Genomic DNA, 25,857 nt, shown 5'->3' on the forward strand with positions numbered 1-25,857 from the left:
TAAGTGTATGAAAATAGATCAATGGAACAGAGACTTTAAGCAAAATGAGATTAATGAGTAAGGATGTGATATGTAATGGAGGAAACCTCACAAATAATGAAGTGAGGGGTTATTCAAAAATGGTCTTGGGGGGCCCACATTATAACCTTACTTTATATCACAATTAAGATTAAATTCCAGATAAACTAAAAATTTAGCAAACTCTTAATGGTATAGTGAATGATCAAAAATTTTAATAATTAAAAGGTCAATTGGGACAAAGATATAAAATCAGGCTATTAACTCACTTATGCAAATTAATAAGAAAAATACTTTATAACAGTATTCAAAGGCAGGAGTAGTAATTTGCAAAAGAACATGCAAATGTCCATACCTTAAATAAATACTTAAGACATAAGTAATTGAGTATATAAAGATTTAAACATGAAACTATTTATCCTGTCAAATTAGCACAGACTTTCTTACTTATAATAAATATTTATAGGCATTTTTACACTTGTTAGGATTGTAGGTCTTGAAAAGAAACCTAACAATTTCCATTAAGAGATTTAAAGAATTGGTCTTTTAAGTATGTCCTATAGAAAAGCATTCCTAGTATAAAATTAGAAACAGCATAAATTATGAACAAACTGGACTTAATGCAAATATTATACTTATTTCCAAGTACATGTTCATATTTTCTGCACATATATGGTTTTGTCTGCAGTGCCTACTTACTTTGTTATCTCAGTTAAATTTAGCATCAATATAACTTTCTAACCTAACTTTATATCAGAATCTGACTTTGGGTTAAATATGTATGTTTGAAATTCTCACAAAATTTATTTCCATCAAAATTACTTATTAAGCAGCCCTCATAAACATAAGGATATGTGTGAATGATGGATATTTAATAAGCAAAAACTTTTTTTGTAAATGATTTTTAAGTATTTAATGATAACAATGTAGTAGTTATATTGTTTTGGTTTTAAATTAATTCTTCACTAGATCTTTATGATGTTTAATATTTCATCAGTTTTTTCATTTACTTGATATCCTTAAAAATGCAAAATAAACTAGTTTTAAGAACTGTATTCATAATAACAAGTATATGTTTGATTTAATAAATCAGAGTTTTCAATATTGATCTGAGAATATTACTGTTTTTTGAGACTGTTACTATTTAACTGTAATGAAAGTCGCTCAGTTGTGTCCAACTCTTTGCGACCCCATGGACTATACAGTCCGTGGAATTCTCAAGGCCAGATTACTGGAGTAGGTAGCCTTTCCCTTCTCCAGGGGATCTTCCCAACCCAGGGATTGAACCCAGGTCTGCTGCATTGCAGGTGGATTCTTTACCAGCTGAGCCACAAGGGAAGCCCCTGTAATATGCACCTAAATCTGTGTTTTACTTATGGAAGATAAATTAATTTAGGACAGGAGTTATTTGACTAAGTGACTTTATTCTTGCTCCTGAGACCAATATAATCAGATACCTTTTATTTCTTTTTTATTGAAGTACGCATGTGTGCTAATCACTTCAGTCATGTCCAACTTTGCAACCCATGAACTGTAGCTTCCAGACTCCTCTGTCCGTGGGGTTCTCCAGGCAAGAATACTGGAGTGTGTTGCCATGCGCTCCTCCAGGGAATCTTCCTGACTCAGGGATTGATCCCACATCTCTTATGTATCCTGCATTGGCAGAAAGGTTCTTTATCACTAGTGCCACCTGGGAAATCTGTTACAAGTGTATAGCAAAGCAGTTCACTCACTGAATATAGTTCTCTGTGCTATACAGTAGGTCTTTGCTGTTTATCTGCCTTATATATAGTAGTGTGTATATGTTAATCCCAAATTACTCAGATATCTTTTAAATATAAAGTGTATGCATATCTTTATTTAGAATGAAAGGGTTTAAAGACTAGCATAAATCTCAGTAGATTGTAGTTTGGAGGAAGATAGAAAATAGCAGGTGTTTTGTTTATGTTTACATACAAATAAATATTTGTATGTAAAATTTTTTTAAACATTTTGTTTTATGACCAAGCAAAGTAGAACACATTTTATTGCTTTATTATATTTTAACTGTTTTCTTTATGAATACAGTCTATTTAGAAAACTTGGCAAAGTATTAAAGTACAAAGTGTTTAGTAGTTTGTGTTAGTTGAACCTGATTTTGATTACTTGCACAATTACTAGGTTTTGTTTTGAACAGTTTATTTAGTTTCCCTTCATGTTTTCTCATCTGAAAAATAGTGGTAATAATCCTGATTTGCTGAATTGTTATGAGGATTAATTATTATGTACTAAAAGCATCAGGTGTAGTGCTGCATACATGGTAGTCATTCACTATAGGATCACTGGTTTTATAATTACTGTGTGAGTCATTTAGCCAGAACTTAAGGGGTGCCATTAGCCTGAGAGAGATTTTTACAATATGTAAGGGTCTGGAATATTTAACAAAGTTTTTTTCTTTTTTAGGACAAATTCTGCCAGTGTAAATTTTATTCAAGGCTCATTGCTAGGGTGGGGCCAGGTAAAGGGATGCAGGCACAGAGGTGGAAACTTGTCCCCTTGAGGTAGAGCCTTTTGATGTGGCCTGTAACTGGCTCCCTTTCCTGTTGTTTGATCCAAGAACAGTCCTATGAATGACGAGATACAACTCCAGCTTACTGATGACAAAACTGTGTCTGTAGAGGTTCAGGGACTGTGTTACCGTCACGCGATGAATGCTGGGGCCGAGATTTGAACTAATGACCCCTGGTTTGTCTGCTCATTCAGCTGAAATAAATCCAGTGACCCCTCAGTTCTGGACCCTCAAGTTTAGCCCTCTCATCCTGTTGGCCAGTCAGCATTCACTAAACGTATAACTCAGCTCAGTCTCCAAGTGACTCATTGTTCGTGAAGTTAATAGATTCCTAAAAATCTGTTCAAGTTCTATTTAAGATGTATCCCTAAAAGGAGTTTTGTAGTATTTTAATATAAGAGGGATATATATTTTAGTTTGAAAGGAATATTTATTTCAAATAAAAATAATCTTCTAAGTTACTGGTTTCATGAATGTTATTTTATGAATAGTTTCTTAAAGAATGGAATACCCGTAGCAGGACTAGAAAACAACTAATAATGATTGTTTACACAGGTGGGGTGGGGGTTCAGTTTTGCAGAGATTAATCCAACTCACACTGGAAAATCTGTTCTATTTAAGACTTAAATAGAATTCATTTAAATGATAGTAATGACTTCTTTGGGATGGTATAAAATATACCTCTCATCCCCTACCATATGTTAAATGTTCAAAAATTTGAAAAAGCCTCCAGTTGTATATTACTTTAAAATGTTTTGTTCTTATTTCCATCTTCAGTACTACCTCTTCACTCCAGGCTGATATTAAAGAATGTGGGTATAGAGGACTGTATATTTGAAAATATGAGGTGATGACTAATAATCACCAATGTTAAGATGAAGCTGGGATGAAATGTGATCATAGCAAGCATTAACAACTTGTCACATTTCTAGGCTTTAGGAATAAGGTGATGATAACAACAATATTGGCCTAGTTTCTCTGCTCACAGCCTTGGCATGCCGTATCACACTCGGTTCTGCTTCAGTTTCATTCTAAAATCTAGAGACAATTTAAGTCAGAAATATGAGCAGATACAAATTACTATACATAAAATAGATAAACAAGGTCCTATTCTGCAGCACTAGGAACTGTATTTCAATATCCTGTAATAAACCATCACTGGAAAGAATATGAGAAAGAATATGTATATGTGTATGTATGTATGTGTGTGTGTGTATATATATATGAATAAATTACATATGACATATATATAAATGATTTATATATGTTATATGTATTATACATTGTTAAATATGTAACATACATATAATTGAATCCCTTTGCTGTACACCTGAAACTAACTCAACATTGTAAGTCAACTAGAATTCCATTTTTTAAAAAAATCATAAGTTAGAGATGTACTGCTGAGCACTCCACAATTAATTCTGTAGCCTTGGTGGCAAGGCCTTCTCGCTCTTCGACCTGGAGGAGCATCTCTGCTCACGTGCTCTAAAACGAGCAGCAGTATTCACTGCTCTTTCAGAGGCCACTGCTGAAAGAGCTTTTGTAGGGGTTGGGTTTTCCATTTTCATTTATTCTGTCTTCAATTATTTTCCCCTTATGTTTTTCTTATAATGTATATATTTTAGTTCAGGAGATTGTACCTAAAGATTGAAATTCTTTTTGTTAAAGTTTAGAAAATATTAACACATGCTTGTGTTGCTTCAAAATATAGAATTAAATAGTATGTTCTATAATATAAACTAAGACTTTAGAAAGGGGAAACTTTGTTGATAAGAAAATAATACAATTTATTCGTTAAATGTTGACTTAAGCTAAATGATAGAAAAATATATATATAAATCCTTCTATAAGGTGCATTCATGTATTAAGTATCTCTTATACAGAAACAGATTAGGTTGTAGTTCTGACTTGGGAGCCAGAGTTCTTGGTTCTGTTCTTGATTCCACAGTTACCAGCAACACAGTCTTGGAAAAATAATTTCTCTTTACCTGAATGTTTGGAGAATAATAAATGTGGATGAGGGCACTTACTTCATAGGATTTTTTTGAAGAATTAAATGAGTTAATACATGTGAAGCACATGGAACAGTTCCTGGCATATTGTCAGTATTTGGTGTTGGCTTTTTATTTATTGGGTTCAACATTTTATATTTTCTTCTTTTGTTTATATATTTTAATCTGTATTTGCTTATTCTTAAAAATAAGATGTCTTATTGTCTTTGAAAGTCATATGGGCTATGAGTTATCTGAAGCTGGTAGGTTTTATGTTTTCTACAAAATTAATAGTTTTATAATAAAGTGTTTCTAAGAGTTCCTTATTTTTTCTGGAAAGCCATGTTTATGATGCTCGAGATTGATACAGTTAATATTTAATTGTACTCATTCTTACTATTCTTAAGCAATTAGTGAAATCTGGGTACATAATGTCAAATAAGGCCAGGATGACATATATATAGTACATTATAAGTACATATGACACATATGTACTATTGTTGAGATGAGCATCACAAAAACGTATAGAACAACCTTCAAGGATGATGGTTGTAGGCTTGAGAGAGCCAACAGAAGAGACTGTTTTGAAACCTGTGAGTCTTGATTCAGGCTAAATATTTGTTTTTAATCACAGAACCATGTTAGACCTGATAGGAGTCTCTCTCTAGAATTAAAAAAGATAGTTCTAAAAAATTTAAGAGATTGGATCATTGCATTTTTTTTTAACAACACTTTTTTCAGCCACAGAGGGTAGCTACTAATTTGCAGATACGACTAAAGATATCAGTATACTTAGATGTTCTTCCTTCTTATCATTCCTGTTGTACCTGGCTCCTTAAGACATTCCTGAGCAAATAATTTTACTTTTGCTTCATTCTTTCTTGATCTTGACTACTTGAAATTTGGTTGGTGCTGCCGTCAGCAGTGTTGAGGAATGGGAAGAAAGACTGTCACCTATAGACATGTAGGGTCTTTCACACCTTTGGTGTTTTATAGTTAGAAAGCGGACACTGGAGTAATCAGCTAATTATTAATGTTTTATTTGCATATTTATCAAATTACCTTTGACTTGGGATTCACTTTTTCATAAAGACTCTTAGTAAGAGAGAAGTGGTTCAGTCTTCTTGGCATTAATAAACCTACACCTTTTCTTTGGGGGAAGGAATTGTTCAGAATTGTCACCCTCACACCCTTAGTTTAAGCCATCCTCTTTGAAAAATAGAGTGAAAACTGGTACTGTCTTCTTCTTATTCTACTGTGTTTCAAATGCCAGGTGACAACTCAGGTAAGAAATCAAAATGATTGTGATAAAACCATTAATTCTAACTAAAAATTCCATGAGATAAAAATCACTCATATTTTGTTGATGTCATGATTTTACATAGTGCCCAGTGCATGAATATTTGTTAATGTTGAATACATGTAGCTTAATTATGGAAAGATTCATATCATAAATTTAATGTTTCAAACAAGCTTATTTCTTTTGGATACAAAAGATTTACTTAAAAACAGCTTGTCTGTCCATCCGTCCATCTATTTATTTTTGGTGTGTTTTAAGGCCACAGAGAGTGAGGCTGGTGATATGGACCTTAGTGGGTTGCCAGAAACAGCAGTGGACTCTGAGGACGATGACGATGAAGAGGACATCGAGAGGGCCTCAGACCCTCTAATGAGCAGAGACATCGTGAGAGACTGCCTGGAGAAGGACCCCATTGACAGGACGGACGATGACATTGGTGAGTCTGGGTGAGAAAACAAATCTCAGAGCAATTTAAAGAGTTTAGAAGTAAGACTATCTGGTACAACAGAGCCCAAGGATATTAGGCTTTAAAAGGTCATTTCTCTTAACATTGTTGAAAACATCTTTGAAAAAATTAATTTTACTCAGTCCATAGCTTCAAGAGGCCACAACTGATAAAACTTCCAAATGAAAACCTTCCAACATGAGCTGTTTCTTAGCCTACTCTAGGGCAAAAAAAAATAAAATAAAAAAGTCAAAGTCATCTTCCAAACATTATCACATTTGTTAATCTTCTTGTGAGCACTGTTCCTAGTAAGCTTGAGCTTCTCTCTGTGTGAATATCAGTCGGGTGGCAGTTGGTAGAGCTGTTGTATAAGTGACTGTGCTCCCTCTGTGGTTCCATAGAGAGGAGAGGCTAGAGGAAGAAGTGAGCAGAATGTCAAGTGAGCCCCACATGAGCCTAGGGGTTGGGGCTTTAAGTGCGCCTTAAGATTATGGGTCTAAGTGGGTTTGCGTTGCTTTCCCCTTCCTCAAGGTTCCCTTGACCCAGCTTGGCCATCAGAATAAGAGTTGATTGTGTGATGATTGTTTAGTGTTTGACTCTGCCTTCCAGACCCTTCTTCTTCCTTAGATGCTGGGAGTGAGACCAGCTTCCTCTGAGAGCATCTCTGCCCTGCAGGTCTGGAGTCTATAACACCCTTGCCTGAGCCCCAGTTATCTGCTCTTCCACGCTCCCAGCTCTTTGAGGGCCAATATGTATTTGAAAGAAATTCAAGGAACTGAGTCTAGTAGGATTAGATATAGGACAGTACGGCCATTGTTGTATGTGAGTGGCTTGTTTCTTGTGTTTTGAAGGGAGCCAAACATTATGTATGAGGAGAACCTTGTACCATTGAAGATCTGTACATATGCTAGGGAATTGAAGTTGGAAAGCCAGGTATTCTAAAATACCACTGAAAGCACTGATAGAAATTGCCAGCTGTTTAGAGATGACCGTTATGTGGGGTGAGCACTCAGTCACTGGCTAATGTAGCTGCACCTTGTATGGACTGAGAGTTTCCTAGGTCCTGGCAGCCCAGTGGAAATGAAGCATGGAGGCACTGATCCTGCTGGTTCTGAGGAATAGAGTCAGGGTTGGGGTCATAATCTCAGGGTGCACACCGAACAGGAGGCTGTGGCAGGAATGAAGGGCTGTCAGTGCCCTTTTGGAAGCTCAGACCTGGAAGAGAGGAAGGAGGAGCTAGCTGTGCCTGTACCTCCAGCGCGGAAGTGCCTCTGCAGTAACCCTTTCTGGGTTCCTGGGTTTCTGTTGGAGGATGTAGCTGCTTCTCACATACCTATCCCTGTTCCTCCATACTTTATCCCACTTCCTCCTCCGCCTGCTCCACTCTCTGGTCTAAAGGCTCTCATAGTCACAAGTCTTCTGAGGCTTCTGCAGCATGAAGTCAAGTGGTCCTGTGTCATCCTTGAAGACTTAGGGTTTAGCTTCCTTGCATCTGATAACTCACATTCACCTGATTTCCACTGTCCAAAATGTGTTTCACTTTCCTGTTCTCTTTGTCTTTGTGATTTCTCTCTCTCTCTTTTTTTTTAATTTTATTAGCGTGTGGTCAACTTACAGTGTTGTGTTACTTTCAGGTGTATGGCAAAGTGAACCACTTATGCATACATCAGTAATGTGTATATATCAGTCCCAAACTCTTAATTTATCACTTCCTCCCACATTTCCCCTTTGGTAACCATAAGTTTGAGTTTGAGATCTGGCTTCATTTTCATTGTCTCTTTTTTGTAGCTTTAAAGAGAGAATGAAGATGGAAGTAGTGTGTTTGGTTTGCCATCTTAAAAATTCTTGCTCATAGAGTTTATAAAAAATAGATTAAACATTGCTTATGAACAGATTCACGTGAAGGTTATCCTTGTTTGAATATGCTCATTTTAGTATAGTTACGGAAGAAAGTTATGATTAGTAAAATATATGAAGCATGTCATTCCTGGAAATTTAAGGTGATCACTTCATATCTGAGAAGTTTTCTCTTCTAGAATTTCTAGAAAGCAAGACCTATGCTGATCCTACAAATGAATACCAGGCTAATTATTTTAAGGTGCTTGTTGATATAATCCCTGGATGAATTACTCGTAGTTGAATACCAATACACTTGTAAGCAGTGATGACTCAGACGCTTACTCCTATCAAATATATTTTTATTTAAAGTAGTAAATCTTGGTCATTAACGATAAGGCATAATGGCATTGTTTGATCTACACAAGGGCTTGGAGGATCTTATATTCCACCTCCTCCAAATATCGCCACATGTGAGAACACTTTGGCTTGTTTGCCGTTACTCCTGGTAAATCTAACTCATTCTCCAGTGTTTAGTTAAAGCAGACACCTTTCTTATGAACTGCAGACATCTGTGTAACTGATGTTTTGTCTAAACGCCTCTCTGCCTAACCACGTTCCTCGACTCAAGGGATGGGGTGTGTTTGTGTTTTAAGTTTAGTCAAATCAAGCTGCTTATATTTAAATATGTTTTTAAAATTTCAGGAATTAAAAAATTTCCCCTTGGGGTTCCATAGATTCTTGGGTGTGCCTTTGTTTCAGTACTTTGAAGAAAGACACATTATTCGTGTTTGCTCTCCAGCTTGTAACTCTATAAGTACTCAATTATTGAATACTTCTTCTTTTTTTTTTTTTTTTTTAAGATTTTGAGGACTTGACATATAAAGGTAGAAAACTACTTTGATCCCTTTCAAGGAACTCTTTTTTTTTTTTTCCTCCTCACTTGGTACCCCACACACAAATCCACAAGTTTTACCTTAATTATTTCTTATGTAAAATTAAACCAAAGCAATAAGATAAGGATTTTTCTGAATTGGCTAAAGCTTCTGATGTCTATAAGTTGATTTTTGGCTTTTCTTTGTGTTACATTGAGTAGAAAAAAAGTGTTATTGAGTGTCTAATATTTTTTACAAACAGGATTCTTTCTTTCCTGATGAAGTCACACTAATGTATTATTCAGACAGAGTCTTGCAAGCCATTTAGAATAAAGTGATTCTGTTTCTCCATCCACAAAACTTCTCCCCATACCCTAGGAGCTGTCTCCTTACCTGTGTCATGCTCTCAATCCTCAGCTGCCATAACCCCTGTAACTCTGTATGTTTCCTGTGCCATCAGGGTTTATGTTGAGCTCCTGAATCAAATGCTTCTATTTTACATTATTATGTTTTTTTAAAGATTGGTGATATAAAATTCTTTATCTTTTAAATTCTTATAATCCTCTGGTGTAATAAGTAAGTTATCACACAACTGATGATATCATTATTGAATCCTTGAGAGTTTTAAAAGCCCTTGCATGTTGTTTGGTTAAGTGTTTAATTTTTCAATTGAACTTGGAGAAAAATGTGTATTTACTATTATTATGTCTTATTTGTCTTCTTTGTTATTTATCCTTATTATATGTGATACACAGATATTTTCTATCCCATTGTATTTTATTAATGTTAGTCATTTACTCATATATCACGGACTGATTTCATGACCCATTAATGGAGTAGGACACTGCTGAAAAATAAGACACATGTCTTTGCAAGCACTTCAAATCATTATTGAAACTATTAGTGAGTATGCTTTATACATTCATATGCTTCATATTCACCCACCATATGTGGTGGTACTTTAACTTTTATTTTTGTCTAAACATGTTAAATTTAAAATATTTCTGACAATTAATTTCTAGTCTCATATTTTTCTTAACATCATACGTCTTTGTCCAAGGAAGTTTAGCTCCTACCAGGAGAGGGAAGAAAATAAAATGTATGTTATAGCTAGTATTTTAATACCTGTATTTTAGCTGTGATTTTAATGGCTAGTATTAGCTGCTGCTAAGTCACTTCAGTTGTGTCCAACTCTGTGCGACCCCATAGACGGCAGCCCACCAGGCTGCACTGTCTCTGGGATTCTCTAGGCAAGAACACTGGAGTGGGTTGCCATTTCCTTCTCCAATGCATGAAAGTGAAAAGTGAAAGGGAAGTCGCTCAGTCATATCCGACTCTTAGTGACCCCAAGGACTGCAGCCTACCAGGCTCCTCCATCCATGGGATTTTCCAGGCAAGAGCTAGTATTGAATACCTTATGGTGAGGAGTGGGGGATGGTATCTAAAGAAAACAGAGAGTGGTAACAGCAGTGTTAACTGTGATGTGTCAGCCAGAGGACCACGATTGCTTCATCTGCCTTTATGTTGCATATCAAAACATGCATTTGTAAAGCAAGGAGTCCTGCCTCCTGTAGTAGATATGTAGTAGATGTGGGTTATCTCTTGCAGTGATATTCAAAATTGCCTCACAACTGCCCTCAGGTATATTTTATGACACAACACAAACACATCTACTCATTCCAGGAATAAAAGTTTCACTGAATAAAACTTAACTCTTTCTGTAATTGATGCACTTTGATACTCTTGTTCCTTCTTTTTAAAAAATGCTGGTTGCAACAGTCAGTTGATGTCCTGATACATCAGTCTGGGTCAGGTTGAAGAGCACTGTCTTGTTGGACAGAGTCCCTGGGTACCACTTACCACTGTTATTCTTCTGATTACCAAAGCCACCCCCATAATGAAAAGCCTTACACAGCAGGGATGACATAGGGTCTCCACAGAACAGACATTACCAAGCTAGACCAGAAAACACCGCCTCGTCTGACCTTGTAGGAATGTAACGTTTTCATAAAATATATATTTGTATTATTATACATTGCTTTTGCAATTAGCAAACTATATCCAACAACATAAAACTTGTCATTAAATCCTAACAGAAGGAATGTGCATAGAGACAGTGTCAGTATGTGAGGACAAGGAAAATGGAGTGAAATTTTCATTTAGCCAAAAGTTTGAACAATGCCATGAATATAATATTGAATATATAATCATATAATATATATAATAATGACAATAATAGTGGTTCTCATTTGTTGAGTATTTACTCTTTGCTGAGGACTTTATCATCTGAATTGCATTTGATCCTCAGAACTGTCCAGTGAAGGTAGGTATTATATTACTCTTTTTCAAGTGAGAGAAACATGTCTAAAGGGAACGAATTGACTTCCCCAAAGTAATTCAGCCAGTAAGTGTCCACACTCTATCTAACACATGCCCTGTGCTCTTCATCATTACCTGTGAGGTCCAGCCTGAGCATGGAGGTAGACAGTCCTGAATCATCTCACTGCCACCTCCTCCTTATGTGCCTTTGAGCCTCGATTTCCTCCTTGTGAAATGAAAAAGAAACCATGCATTTCATAGAGCCATGGTGAGGAGGAAGGAACTTAGGAAGGAGCTCTTATTGAAAAAAATCTGCTTGTCCATAGCATTGCCACTGGGAAGAATGAGCAGACTTTGTCAGTCTATGAGATCCGAATTAGCACATGCATTTCATTTGCATTCATCACATAATGTTGTGAGCATGTTAATTGATTCTGGGTTTGTCTGATCCACAGAAAATATTCCCTGCTTTCTAAATCCTGGAGTATCTTCAGAGTGAGGGTGGTTGTTTTTGCCATCTGTTTTGGGCACCGAGTTGCCCAGAGGCACCAGAGTGGACCTACTGACTTTCTGGAGAATTCCCAGTGCTCTGTTTCATTTCAGCTTATCATTTCATCCTGTAATAAACCTTAACAAGATCACAGCTCATTTTCAGTAGCAATCCCCCATTGAAGTTTATTGCTCTTCATTGGAATTTGAATCGCACCGAGTCCTGTTGCTCCTGAATCAACAAGAAAATGTTACCTTTTCCACAGTGACAGAATTCTTTGTATACCTGAAAGAAATTCAGTGTGCTAAAGATATTTAAAGTCGTTGTGTTGTTCAACAGGCAGAATTGTAGAGCATTTAAAAAGAAAGGACCCCAGAGCCTTCTTTCTGAACGCTTGTTTTTGAAATTAGTTGTCATTTTCTTTGCACACCTTCTGCTTTTCAGAACAACTTCTGGAATTCATGCACCAGTTGCCTGCTTTTGCCAACATGACGATGTCAGTGAGGCGGGAGCTGTGTGCTGTGATGGTGTTCGCTGTGGTGGAAAGAGCTGGGACCATTGTGTTAAACGACGGTGAAGAGGTTAGGAAATATTTATACCGCTTAACAATGTCTCTGTGTGAGGCTCGCTCAATGCAGCAATGAACAAAAACTCTTTCTTCTTTAAAAACAGTGGGCAACAATAAGTTTGCATCACTTGGAATTATGATACACTCATTGTTGTGTCAGTCTTTGCCAAACCCACTATTTTATTTTCTGTTATTTGCAATATTTAGATGATATTGATAGAAACATTTTGAGGTTTTAGCTTTTCAGATTTTGCAGCTTAAATGTTTATAATATAATGCCTCTTGTCAGAACAAAATGATGTTCTTATCAAGGCAATAGTGGTCATTTTATCTTGTTTACATGTGTTTTGGGGAACAGAAGAAGTGTTTTTCCCTTGTGGCATTTTAGAGAGAATACCCAGTCATTAGGAAAGTGGAATGCCGTGGACCCCGTGCAGGCATCTGGAAACCCGTGGGTCGATGGCTGAGCTTTAGTTCTTGTTCTGTGAACTTGGCGAATGGTCATCTGTACTTGGGGTATTTTTCCCTCTTTAAAATAAAAGATCTAAATCATTTGTAGGGACCATTCCAGCATTTACAGCTTCATGATCATGATTATTTTCTGCTTTGTCTTTGTTTTTTGGAACTAGCTGGACTCATGGTCAGTGATCCTGAATGGTTCTGTGGAAGTGACTTATCCAGATGGAAAAGCAGAAATACTCTGTATGGGAAATAGTTTCGGTGTCTCCCCCACCATGGACAAGGAGTACATGAAAGGCGTGATGAGGACAAAGGTGGATGACTGCCAGGTATAGATTGTCATTAAAAATGTATGTCTTACGCTTAACAGAGAACACTTACATATGCAGCTGTGGTAAGGTTTTTCAACCTGTATAAATAGGTCATCTTTTAGAATTATAAAGAAGATTTTAAAGTACAACTATGACTTTTAGTGTTATCATACTCCAGGAAATTAAAAATAAATCTCCCGTAAAGTTATTTGAACTCCACAAAACTAAGCATTCCATAAATGTGTTCTATTAAAAAACAGGTGTTCTATAAATATGATATCTTAAAATTGCCATCAATAATAGATAATCTAGTCAACAGAAAGTATTGAAGTGAAATGCCCATCATGAACAGAAATTATATAGAGATTATAGTAAAGTTGCTGTGATACAGTTACACGGTGTTTTTATTTAAATACATGCAAGATAAGGAATTGATTTTAGAAGTCATGAAAATTAATCATAGTTGAATCAGTAAAAATATTTGCTAGTTAAGAAATGACTGCCAATGAAAAATACAATGTCAGTATTGATATTATGTTAATATTCATTATTTAAAAGCATTTAATAAAAGACTAGAGAGTATATTGAGACCAAATGTGAAATATAATTTGATCAATTTAACAGGTAACCTCTATATTAGTGCAAAACAAATTTAAGATGTTTTATTATTATTGCATATTTATAATTCCATGTCTTAAAAACTGACCTTGAAAGATAAAATATTTAATATAGTAAACCAAAAAAGTTGACTTAATTAATGTTATATGCTCACTGTATTTATTAGTCTACAGTCTGAAATACATCTGAAAATGTTTATACTAAAAGAACATCATTGAATTTTTATAGTGTCTGATAAATGTAAAGTAGTGTTCATTTAAATTTTCAATTTTAAGTGGTTTACTTACTAAAAAGAAAAATGACCATGGCTATAAATAAAATTGTCTTACCTGGAGAATAATTTTGCTAAATAATTCCTCCAGTGAGCACTATAGAGAACAAAAAAATGGCTATGAATTCAGTGTGTTGAATATGTAATGCCAGAGGAGCATTCTAAATATAGCCGGCTCTCAATTATTTGGCATACTAGAGGCAAACAAAATGCTAAATAAATTTCAAAGTATTTGGCCTCAAAATCTCAAATTATTTCTTTTAAGAGCATCATATATGACATTTCAGCTTTAGAATTATATTCCCCCCACCAAAAAAACAAAGCCAAACTGTGAGTCAAAATAAACAGAAAAATTGTTAAGGATTTCTCTATCCTTCTCAGTCTTGCCCCCGACACCCAACCCGAGCCCTTCTACAAGTCACTACAGCACCTGAGTCTGTCTCTGTCCTTAAAGTGCGAGTGAAAGTTATTTCTGAGAATTCAGCTACTATGCTATCACCTTGTAATTGGCCAACCCCTTTTATTAGAAATTTTGTAATCATGGAACTGAAATGATACAGGAGGCCTAGAAATGTTTCAGAGTAATTGATAAAAATATTATATGAGTTAATATTACAGAGTATTTAACTAATGTCAGATGTACTAGGTAACATTGAATATTTATCTGGGAGTGTGTGGAAAAGAAAAGAGGAGGTGGATATTAGGAGGAGAGTTCATCTATTTGCTGGATAAGGAATCAGCAGGAAACCCAGAGTGATGGTCCATAAAGTAGATGCCAGGAGAAAACTCTGAATGAGAACGAAAACTCTGATTAAGGTAATATTAGGCTCCTGTAGCTCCTGATATGAGACTCCGGATGTACAGAGAGGGTCATGGGTGCAGTGTCTGCTAGAGAAAGTCTTTTCTTACTCTGCAGGCCACTCTGCATGCTGTAAAAGGAACATGAAATAAATCAGATTCAAGAGTCATGATGTGCTTCCACTCATCCCTCTCAGACCCTAAGTTCCCTCCTTCCTTATTAGAATAGGCTTGGAGAAAAAAATTAGATATTTTAATGCTTATTTGGGATAGCATTTTTACTGTATTTCTGTTAAAATGTCATGTTATTTGTCAGAAAGTGCACATATCTCATCCTCCTCTTGTTGGGGAAAGTCAACAGTGAGAATCACCTTTTTTATCCATAAAATGACCTCCACAAGAGTGTCATTCCACTGAGCACACTGTAGATAATCAGTATTGATTGAATGAAATGAACAAAGGTGGTGTCCATTCCGAGAAGAAGCAACCTTAGCAGGTTGACCCTCATTTGCTGGGCTCTCAGTGGGTTCCAAAAATACATCTTGGGTAGTGTGGTTAAAGTGGAGCCCATGATCAGTCTGAAGACACAGTGTGAGTGGATTCAACTGGACATTTCTTTCTATTATTATTATTGGACAGTAATTGCTTTACAGGGTTGTTTCTGCTGTTCAACAGCATGAATCAGCTACAACACATACATCCCCTCTCTCTTGAGGCTCCCTGCACCCCAGTCCAACCCCTAGGTCATCATAGAGCACTAAAACCATACTTCAAATGATGTTTATCTCTGCCTGTTTAGGTCCCGTGATGTCCCCAACACCATGCTCTATCCTGCTCCATTCTGTGTGCTTCTTTTCCCAGTCTTGTCACCTGTTGGATTTGTAGGACAAAGGCAGAACCAGGCAGACGTCTTTTGGTACCGGATGATGGCTCCGGTTTTCTGTTCCCCATCCATGTCTTTGTTTTTTTCACCCTCTGCCTGTCTCTCTTTTCCTTTCCTGCTCTTCCACTTTCTGTCTCCTCGTCCCCTCTCCCCCACCTAAGTCTTGGGCCTGCCAGAAATACCCAGGCATGGCTTAACACTGCACTGTACCCTTCAGCAGATAGGGAACACTTGAATGCCTATGTGAACAGTTAGGTATAGCTCCCTTGCAAGCACAGAGTACCAATTTAAATAGAGCTCACCTCTTAAGGTAAATCTGTGAGACTCAGCTTTTCCTAAGACTGAGAGCTGTTAACTTTACTTCATTTTGTCATTTTCAATATGTTTACTAAATAAAAGCTGTGAGGTCATGTGCCCAAAAGAAACTTATCCTGTGACATAAATTGTTTTTGCCCTTTTATAAGAGAAAGCTTAGTTGAGTTTTTATTTCATATCAGAGTGGCAAGATCATACAGGGTAAATAGCCGTCTTAAAGTATAAAACCTCTCTAAAACAATTGTGTTCAGTTCAGTTCAGTCACTGAGTCGTGTCTGACTCTTTGCAACCCCATGGACTGCAGCACGCCAGGCCTCCCTGTCCATCACCAACTACCAGAGTTTATTCAAACTCATGACCATTGAGTTGGTGATACCATCCAACCATCTCATCCTCTGTTGTCCCCTTCTCCTCTTGCCTTCAGTCTTTCCCAGCATCAGGGTCTTTTCCAATGAGTCAGTTCTTCGCATCAGGTGGCCAAAATACTGGAGTTTCAGCTTCAGCATCAGTCCTTCCAATGAATATTCAGGACTGATTTACTTTAGGATGGACTGGTTGGATCTCCTTGCAGTCCAAGGGACTCTCAAGAGTCTTCTCCAACACCACAGTTCAAAAGCATCAATATTTTGGCGTTCAGCTTTATAGTCCAACTCTCACATCCATTCATGACCACTGGGAAAACCATAGCTTTGACTAGACACACCTTGGTTCAGTTCAGTCACTCAGTCTCGTCCAGCTCTCTGTAACCCCATGGACTACAGTGCTGTAGGCCTCCCTGTCCATCACCAACTCCTGGAGTTTACTCAAACTCACGTCCGTTGAGTCGGTGATCTTTGTTGGCAACTCACAAATTTTCAACTGGCTTTATCATACCTATTTTTTCTTTGAATTTAATGTTATATCTAAAAATTTCTTAAAGCAAAAATAAATTTGCTAATTAAATAATTAATATTTTCATCTAAAGTGTATTTCTTTTGCGATGTCAGTGCTGCATGGCCATATTGGAAATTCAATTTGGGATTCCTTTTTTTTTTTTTCATTTTTGGATGGTATTTCAGTTTGCTGCAGAAGAAATGCCAAAAATGTCTGTCTAGACACTAAGAATTTCAAATCAAATTTATTCTAATTTCTTTAAGTCCTTAGTCAAGAGGATTAATTATAGTACATTGCAAAATGCATTTTCTTTTTATCTTTCTACTTGTTTTAACTCAAGGATATATTCCTTTTTTAGGAGATAAACAATATAATTATGTTCTCTAAAAATGAGGATAAGAAAGAACACCTAAAATTATTTGGAGACTGAGAACAACTTGCTGTCCTGTAAAAAGAAAAAAAATTAAAAATATTTTTCAGGCAAGAACCACATATTTCAAACATACGCAAACCTGTGGTCAGTGTTAAAGATATGAGTTTGGAGGTAGTTTTTGGCATTAAAAAAATTTTACTTAGCTATCCATAATTGCTTACAACAAAAGCCTGTGCTTTTTGAATTTTAACTTTTTGATTCTAAACGAATAAAAAAATTAGTTTTTTATATTAACCAACTCAGTGGAAGAAGCAATGTTGTAGTATGCTATTTCTTCCATGTGAACTGCTGCTGCTACTTCTGAAAAAAGCTTTGTTGATTATGCATAAAGTATGCAAAATATAGAAAAGTATATTAAACAATGAAAATTGCTTGTTATTTGCATTGCTCAGAAATAATAATCATTCTCCTTTGTGATTGGTACCCTTTATCATTAAAAATGTTCATCTTTTTTTCATTTAAAAATAATTCTTAAAAAGTAATAATTGATTTTGTTATATTCCACAATTTTTATATCCATGTATATAATTTTAAATTAGCAAGCACATACTTATGAGACATTGGGAGACTAGCATGACGTTGGTATGGCTGTCTCTTCATCTGTGCAGTGGGGATAATGGCACCTTCATGGCATCCCATGAATGCCATGGGAGGTTGGGAGGATAAAGTGAGAAAGTTCCTGTCAGGCAGCCACAATGTAATAATAATGATGTCATCATCACTATTAAAATCATTGTTACAATATTTGGTTTAAAATTTTTTAAAAAACGATGTAACATCAAGAATATGGAGTCGGACACGACTGAGCGACTTCACTTTCACTTTTCACTTTGATGCATTGGAGAAGGAAATGGCAACCCACTCCAGTGTTCTTGCCTGGAGAATCCCAGGGATGGGGGAGCCTGGTGGGCTGCCATCTGTGGGGTCGCAAAGAGTCGGACACAACTGAAGTGACTTAGCAGCAGCAGCATCTTTTATCTGCCATATGCTATAATTTAGCCATTCCCTCTCTTTTAACCTTTCACATTAAAGGAGAAAAGAAATGTTCATTCTTCCTTCATTCCTAAATGATTTTTTTGCAATTTTAAATATATATATTTTATTGAAGTATATTTGACCTACCCTAAAAATGATTTCTAAAATAAGAATAAATTATTCAAAATTCAGAGAAGACAAAAATTTTAAGTTAAAAATCTATTCTTACCTCCTCACTGGCTTCTGGTTACTTTGTGTAATAAGCGATTTCTGGAATTCATTCTTCACTTTCTTTAAAACTACTAAGAAATATAATTAAATGGATTGCTCTGAGTCCTGAATTCTTTTATCTTTGAGGTCATGGAGGAGTAATTGCTTGATGTGCACATTTTTGTTAACTTCTTTAAGAGCAAGGATTAACCTTAATATCAGTTATGAGGAATAATGATTTGAGCTTAAAAAATATGTGGCTTCCTTTGTGGATCTTTTTGAACAGCCTTTCTAAGCTGATTTCTTTTATAATATAATCACACATTTGTAATATCTACTGCATGGATATCTTTGAATTTCGATATCATTTATTAAAATTATCTTTTAAAAAATTGTTGCTCTCAAAATCTTTTCAAATTTTTAAAACCCACTAAGTGATAATTATGTTTTTACATCATTTTTAAATAATAAAATTTATCAAGCACATATTATGTATCTAGCACAGTGGAGGAGCTTTACCTGGATTATTTCATTAAACCTCCACAACAACCCTTTGAGGCTGGTGCTATTAGGATTATTTCCCCTTTTCAGATGCAAAATAAGACCCACAGGTTCTTTTCTCAGGATTCCACAATGAGAGGTAGTAAAGCTCATGTCTGAATCAGTTAACCTGGCCCTAGAAGCCACAGTGAGGAAGGATGGGGGCAGTTAAGAGAATTTCTTCTTAAAAACAATTCTGTGATGATTTGATTAGCAGGGTAGGATTTCTTAAGCACCAGAGAGTCCCAGTTTTTTACCTGCCCACTGATAGTAAAACAAAAAGTCACAGCCTAAAAAAAGTGGTGGCTCCTTAGCTTAGTCCCCTGGATTCAGGTGGCACATTACAATTCTTAAACCAGAAATGGCACCCAGCAGCTGTCCTGATGGACTGGATTAAAATCAATCATTGCATCCTTCTATTCTGAATTCTTTCCATATTCTTCTGTTCTGTTAGGACCATGAGCCTAACAGATAATTAAACAACCACCTATAGACGCTCTCCAAAGATTTTTTGCTGCTCTGCCCACCAACCTAGATAGCATATTAAAAAGCAGAGACATTACTTTGCCAACAAAGGTCCATCTAGTTAAGGCTATGGGTTTTCCGGTAGTCATGTATGGGTGTGAGAGTTGAATTATAAAGAAAGCTGAGTGCTGAAGAATTGATGCTTTTGAACTGTGGTGTTGGAGAAGATTCTTGCGAGTCCCTTGGACAGCAAGGAGATCCAACCATTCCATCCTAAAGGAAATCAATCTTGAATATTCATTGGAAGGACTGATGCTGAAGCTGAAACTCCAATACTTTGGCCACCTGATGCGAAGAGCTGACTCATTTGAAAAGACCCTGATGCTGGGAAAGATTGAGGGCAGAAGGAGAAGGGGATAACAGAGGATGAGATGATTGGATGGCATCACCGACTCAACGGACATGAGTTTGAGTAAACTCCAGGAGTTGTTGATGGACAGGGAGGCCAGGCATGCTGTAGTCCATGGGGTTGCAAAGAGTCGGACACAACTGAGTGACTGAGCTGACTGACTGACCACAGTTGTAAGGATATGCACTTTTTTTTTCTAATTTTTATTGGTGTATAGTTAATTTACAATGCTGTGTTAGTTTCAGGTGCACAGCAAAGTAAATCATATATCTAGATATATATATGTATATATACACACACACACATATATCCTATCTTTTTTTTTTTTTTTTTTAATTAGGTATCTATCCTAAGAGTCCACTCTCCTTCCCCAGTGTTTTCTAATCATCATAAAAGAGACATGAGAAAGGAATATTCTAATTTTACCTTCTGATTATTTTTAATTGTTAGGATTTTTAATATAAATTACATATAATTATTCTAAAAATGAAACTTTTCTTGACCAAGGAAGAAATACATTAAAAAGCAGAGAAGTCTGATGAAGGTTCATTACCAAGCTCATTTAGAAAGTATGGGAAAGACATGGAAAAATGTCAGTCTTAAATATTTAAAACACTGAATCATTAGCACAGCTAGGTCTCTTGCAAGCACTTTATCATTAACATGTGACTTATATTTTATTCTAGTTTGTCTGCATAGCCCAGCAAGATTACTGCCGTATCCTCAACCAAGTAGAAAAGAACATGCAAAAAGTTGAAGAGGAAGGAGAGATCGTCATGGTGAAGGAACACCGAGAGCTTGATCGGACTGGAACAAGAAAGGGGCACATTGTCATCAAGGTGAGACAAACACGCCACATCCCGAGGGAGGAGGGTTTTGGTAGTATCGCTTGTGATGATTTAGGGATGCCCCCTCCTCATTTTTCAGTGTAACTTCTCTTAAATCTATCAGTTGCAAAGAATCTTTGAATTTCTGTGATGAATAGGAGTCTTATTCATTATTGTGTATCTTCCTACCCAGTTGATCTTACGTTGAAGGTTTGAAATCAAGGTACATGTAGATGCCACGCATGCAGGATGCTTATGACACGTTTGATTTGTTACAGGGCACCTCAGAAAGGTTAACGATGCATTTGGTGGAAGAACATTCAGTGGTGGATCCAACGTTCATAGAAGACTTCCTGTTGACCTATAGGACTTTTCTCTGTAGCCCGATGGAAGTGGGCAAAAAGTTGTTGGAGTGGTTTAATGACCCGAGCCTCAGGGATAAGGTTGGAAGATACGTTCTAGTTTCCTTTCAAATGTGAAACATTCAGATATAAAGTTAAAGAACTTTAATATATACAATTATTACACCAGTTATGTTCAAATTATGTTGGTGGGTTAAGAGAATGTACTTTTTAAGCAAAAGAAAAGGGATGTTACAAATACTAATTCTTGTTATAGATTCTAAGTTCAGCCCTAGAATTTTCTTTTTTAACACAAAAGCTAATACATTGGACAACAAATGTTTCAGTAGATTTTCCGTGAGAATCATTCCATATGTTGATGTATTTTTGATGTATTTTTGGGAGGAAGTGAGCTTCATATCCTCCTCCTCTGCTATCTCAATTCCTTTCCCCTCAACAAATGTTTAGACTCTAGTTCTGTTGAAAATTCTATTAAAACACAACCCCCAAACACCTGGGTTCCTTGGGAATGTGCATCCTCTGGTTCAGTAGCTGGCCAGTGTACACCACATAGAAGTTATTGGTTTTCAGTTGCCCCAAAACAGCATCTCCTCTCAACCACTGTGGGTGGGTAGGGCCCTGTCTTATAATTCTGAGCTGATCCTCTTCACCAGCTCTTGAGTCAGGCTCTTTTTCAAGGCCAGAGAGGGTGATGAAGTTCCTAGTCTTGTGAGGTTTGAGAATGAACTAGCCTGTACTCCTTTCTCCTTCCATATGATGGCCTTGTTTCTGTGAGGCCCAACATGGGAGAGGCAGGGTGGGAAACCCAGAACTGGGGACAAACAGCAAAAGGCTTCCAGCTCCAAAGCTGGCCCTGCTGCTGACTACTCCTTGGCCTGAGAGCAGTCATGGGACAGTGATGCTCTTCCTATCATCATCTGAGAGTCACAGGCGTAGACGACCTCAGCTAAGGTCCTCTGCTGTAAAACTTGCTTTGAGTATTACCTCTGCCATTTTTCTCCTGTCACTCATCTCTTTATTTGTAAAATAGTAATCTGTGTCATTTTGGGGTTGTTGTGAAGACGAATAACTTGGTACTGTCTGGCTCACAGCAATCTCTTACTGCATCTTAAAGGTATTGGTGGCGGTAGTTGGAGTATTCAATTCATGATTTACAAATCTCGTTTTTCTAACCTGGAATACGGCTAGTAGACGTTTAAGGTGGCTTCTCAGCTACAAAATTTTAATTTTATGAAAAGGTCAGGTATTAAGGATATAGGTTCAGGAGAGACAATAATCTTGGTTTCTTCAACTTGAAAAATGGTCAATAGTGATAATAAATGACAAAAAATTAATATAAATATCAACTTGACTCCTGAGTGTTTTCTCAGATTATATACTATAAATTGCCCCACTGTATTTAACTGTAAACAGTATTTTAACTGTAGTTTAAAGATTAAATGCATACTGTCACATCTGTTTCTTTCCTGCTAGAATAGCATATTTCATTTTCCTGCTTTAAGAGGTTAGTTAATGCTTGAAAACAATGCTATGGAAAATTTCTTTGATCTTATTATTCAAGATTGAGAAAGTTAAACTCACATAAAGTAAAACAAGTGCTTTTTAATTTAAAGTTGCAGTTATACTCCTTTCATTTGGTAAAATTTTATTGAGAGTTTACTCTGAGCCAGGTGTTGTTATAAATGTTAAGGATGTCCTTAGAACATAACAGATAAGGTTGTCTTCATGGAACTTATAGTCTAATGAAGGTTGCATAGTTCCTGCTGGTATAAAGCAAATATTCCATAGCTGAGTGTGTGTATTGTGATGTATAAAGGTGTAGGGCTCAGTGAAAACATGTGAGCAGAGTAAGGAAAGGCAACTCATTTTTCGTGCAGAATTGTAGATGTTAAAGTTTCTATCTTCTTGTGTATTAATTTATTTTGATTCTTTTTTTCCCTTCAGTTTTTGTTGTGACCTGTTTCAAATATATTTTGAGAGCAAGCCAGATATATATTAATTACCATCCTTCAATATAAAGTCCAAATTTAAAGTATTAATATATATTTTCAGAAAGGTATCCTCATCAATAAAATCTAAAGGTTTTGTTATTGTTTTTTGTGTTCATTGTTGTTACGTAAATTGTTTGTTGGATATCTTTTTTTTGCAATGACCTTAACCACAAATCTTTAGCACTAGAAAGAAGAAAACCTATTAAAAATTAATTGATTTTTCAGGTTACGCGGGTAGTATTATTGTGGGTGAATAATCACTTCAATGACTTTGAAGGAGATCCTGCAATGACTCGATTTCTAGAAGAATTTGAAAATAATCTGGAAAGAGAGGTAATATTTGTGATTTTTTTTTTTAATCACAGCTTTCAGTTCATTTTATTCAGCCCATCCTTGAAACCACTCTTTTTGAACTCTTGTAGAAAATGGGTGGACATCTAAGGCTGTTAAATATTGCATGTGCAGCTAAAGCAAAAAGAAGACTGATGACGCTAACGAAACCAGCCCGAGAAGCTCCTTTGCCTTTTATCTTACTTGGAGGCTCAGAGAAAGGATTTGGAATCTTTGTTGACAGTGTAGATTCAGCTAGCAAAGCAACAGAAGCGGGCTTGAAACGAGGGGATCAGGTATGGCATTTCTAGTTGCAAACGTAATGGTGAACACTGGTGTCTTCTTTTCCTTCAGTCAATTGGGAAACTGAAATTAATTTTATAACTTCATTTTTAGATACTAGAAGTAAATGGTCAAAACTTTGAAAATATTCAGCTATCAAAAGCCATGGAAATTCTTAGAAATAACACACATTTATCTATCACTGTGAAAACCAATTTATTTGGTAAGTATTTTGCATTTTTTGCATAGTCTCATTTTTCTCCTTTTGGTCTTTTATTTAAACATTTATGTCTTAATCATGAAAAGTCATTGCTTATAATTCAAGCATCATAAGAATTGAAAATTTATAGTAAAATGCATAGATACAGAATTAATTATATAAGCATATAATTAGATTTAAATAAAAGCCTACTTACTTGAGGACCATAACATTTAATTTTATTGATATTTTTATTGATAAATATTTTATTGTAAAGAATAAAAATCTGTCAATAAATACCTGTAACTTATTCTGAGTAGACGTGGCAGAAAACATACAAAACAGATTCTTGGTGTCATTCATTCCTTGTAGGAGTGTTTTTCTACAGGATTACAGTTTTGATCATGGCAGTCTATACTTAGTATCTGTTTCCAAGTTCTACAGTTGTCTTTGAATTATTCAGATTTCCAGTAATGGATGTTTTTTGGTGTTTGTTTCCTCTTTAGTATTTAAAGAACTTCTAACAAGATTATCAGAAGAGAAGAGAAATGGTGCCCCTCACCTCCCTAAAATTGGAGACATCAAAAAGGCCAGTCGCTACTCCATTCCAGATCTCGCAGTAGATGTAGAGCAAGTGATAGGACTTGAAAAAGTAAATAAGAAAAGCAAAGCCAACACTGTTGGGGGAAGGAACAAGCTCAAAAAGATACTCGACAAGACTCGGATCAGTATCTTGCCACAGAAACCATATAAGTGAGTGTCTGTATAAATTTTCTCTGCATTCTATTATTGTATTAAAATAATAAGCGAAGGTAATGATGTAATGTTTACTCAGGAGTGTAAAAATTGTTTTAGCTTTCATGGCAGAGCTATCTTAGAGGTAACTGGACAATTGTTTTTACCCCATTTTTGCCACTTGCTTGCCTACTCCAATCTTCTTAGAGATAGTTAGCATTTCTTTGTTTGAATTATTTTATTCCTCATTTGGACTTTTAAAAAGCAAGAATGTGACTTTACTCCTGTCTCCCCCATGGCATGATGGGGTTGTTTCTGCTCTTATATCTTTGTTTCTAGGTGTGTTTTCCACCATCAGCATCTGCTTTTGCCAGCTGAGTTTTTGCGGCTCCCAGCTGCTACTATCTACCCTTGCCTTTGTCTTTTTGCTTCTGTCTCCTGTTTTCAGTTACTTAACTGTTGACAAGACATCACCAACCAAGCACAGAACTCCTTTTTTCCTCCTGCTGTGCTCTGCAGTCAGCATGTCAGGTGTATTCTTGAATCTTTTCTTGGCTGTTCGTTTATGCCAACAGCTCATACCAGACAGAGTTGCAAGCGTCACGCTTTTAAAACTTTGCTTGTTTGCTCACTTTTTTTTTCACTTTAGCTTCTTCTAGGTCTGTGGATGTTTTATAAACTTCAGTTTGTGGTGGTGGTTTAATTACTAAGTTGTGTCCAGTTCTCTGAGCCCACCAGGCTCCTCTGTCCATAAGATTTCCCAGGCAAGAAGACTGGAATGGGCTTGCCATTTCCTTTGGGGCAATCTTCCCAACCCAAGCATCCAACCCACATCTCCTGCTTGGCAGGTGGATTCTTTACCACTGAACCACCTGGGAAGCCCCATAAATCCCAATTGCCATCAGTCAAAATTTTTTAAAATATTAAATTACATGGGTGCCCAAAATTTATTTATTATATATTCCTCTAACTACAGTAATATGAGATAAGTTGAAAACATAAGGGTTATTGTTTTTCTTTCTTTCATGATCTAATAGGTCTTACAAAGGAGCAATACATATAACCATTCAGACTTTATCGAGTCTTTTCTAATTCCACTTCTGATAAAAATTTCATACAAAGATTTTAGTATATGTGCTGCGGAAGCGAGCGCTCATACAAAGATTTTAGAGCTATGT

The 25,857-nt window shown here is 36.2% G+C and overlaps 1 protein-coding gene across 21 annotated transcripts in view; it reads left to right on the forward strand.

Annotated features, from left to right (window-relative positions):
- The window catches only part of RAPGEF2 (Rap guanine nucleotide exchange factor 2), a 273,080-nt gene that overhangs the window by 220,129 nt on the left and 27,094 nt on the right, over window positions 1-25,857 (forward strand). For all 21 annotated transcript variants that reach the window (XM_045163133.1, XM_045163134.1, XM_045163135.1 and 18 more), the window contains 9 exons: window positions 6,119-6,296; window positions 12,270-12,406; window positions 13,023-13,181; window positions 20,640-20,792; window positions 21,059-21,223; window positions 23,359-23,466; window positions 23,556-23,759; window positions 23,860-23,968; window positions 24,451-24,697. In XM_045163133.1, coding sequence (XP_045019068.1) covers window positions 6,119-6,296; window positions 12,270-12,406; window positions 13,023-13,181; window positions 20,640-20,792; window positions 21,059-21,223; window positions 23,359-23,466; window positions 23,556-23,759; window positions 23,860-23,968; window positions 24,451-24,697 — 1,460 coding nt within the window. The remainder of the gene's footprint in view (window positions 1-6,118; window positions 6,297-12,269; window positions 12,407-13,022; window positions 13,182-20,639; window positions 20,793-21,058; window positions 21,224-23,358; window positions 23,467-23,555; window positions 23,760-23,859; window positions 23,969-24,450; window positions 24,698-25,857) is intronic.

Source organism: Bubalus bubalis, chromosome 17, assembly GCF_019923935.1.
Source record: "Bubalus bubalis isolate 160015118507 breed Murrah chromosome 17, NDDB_SH_1, whole genome shotgun sequence".
Taxonomy (NCBI): Eukaryota; Metazoa; Chordata; class Mammalia; order Artiodactyla; family Bovidae; genus Bubalus; species Bubalus bubalis.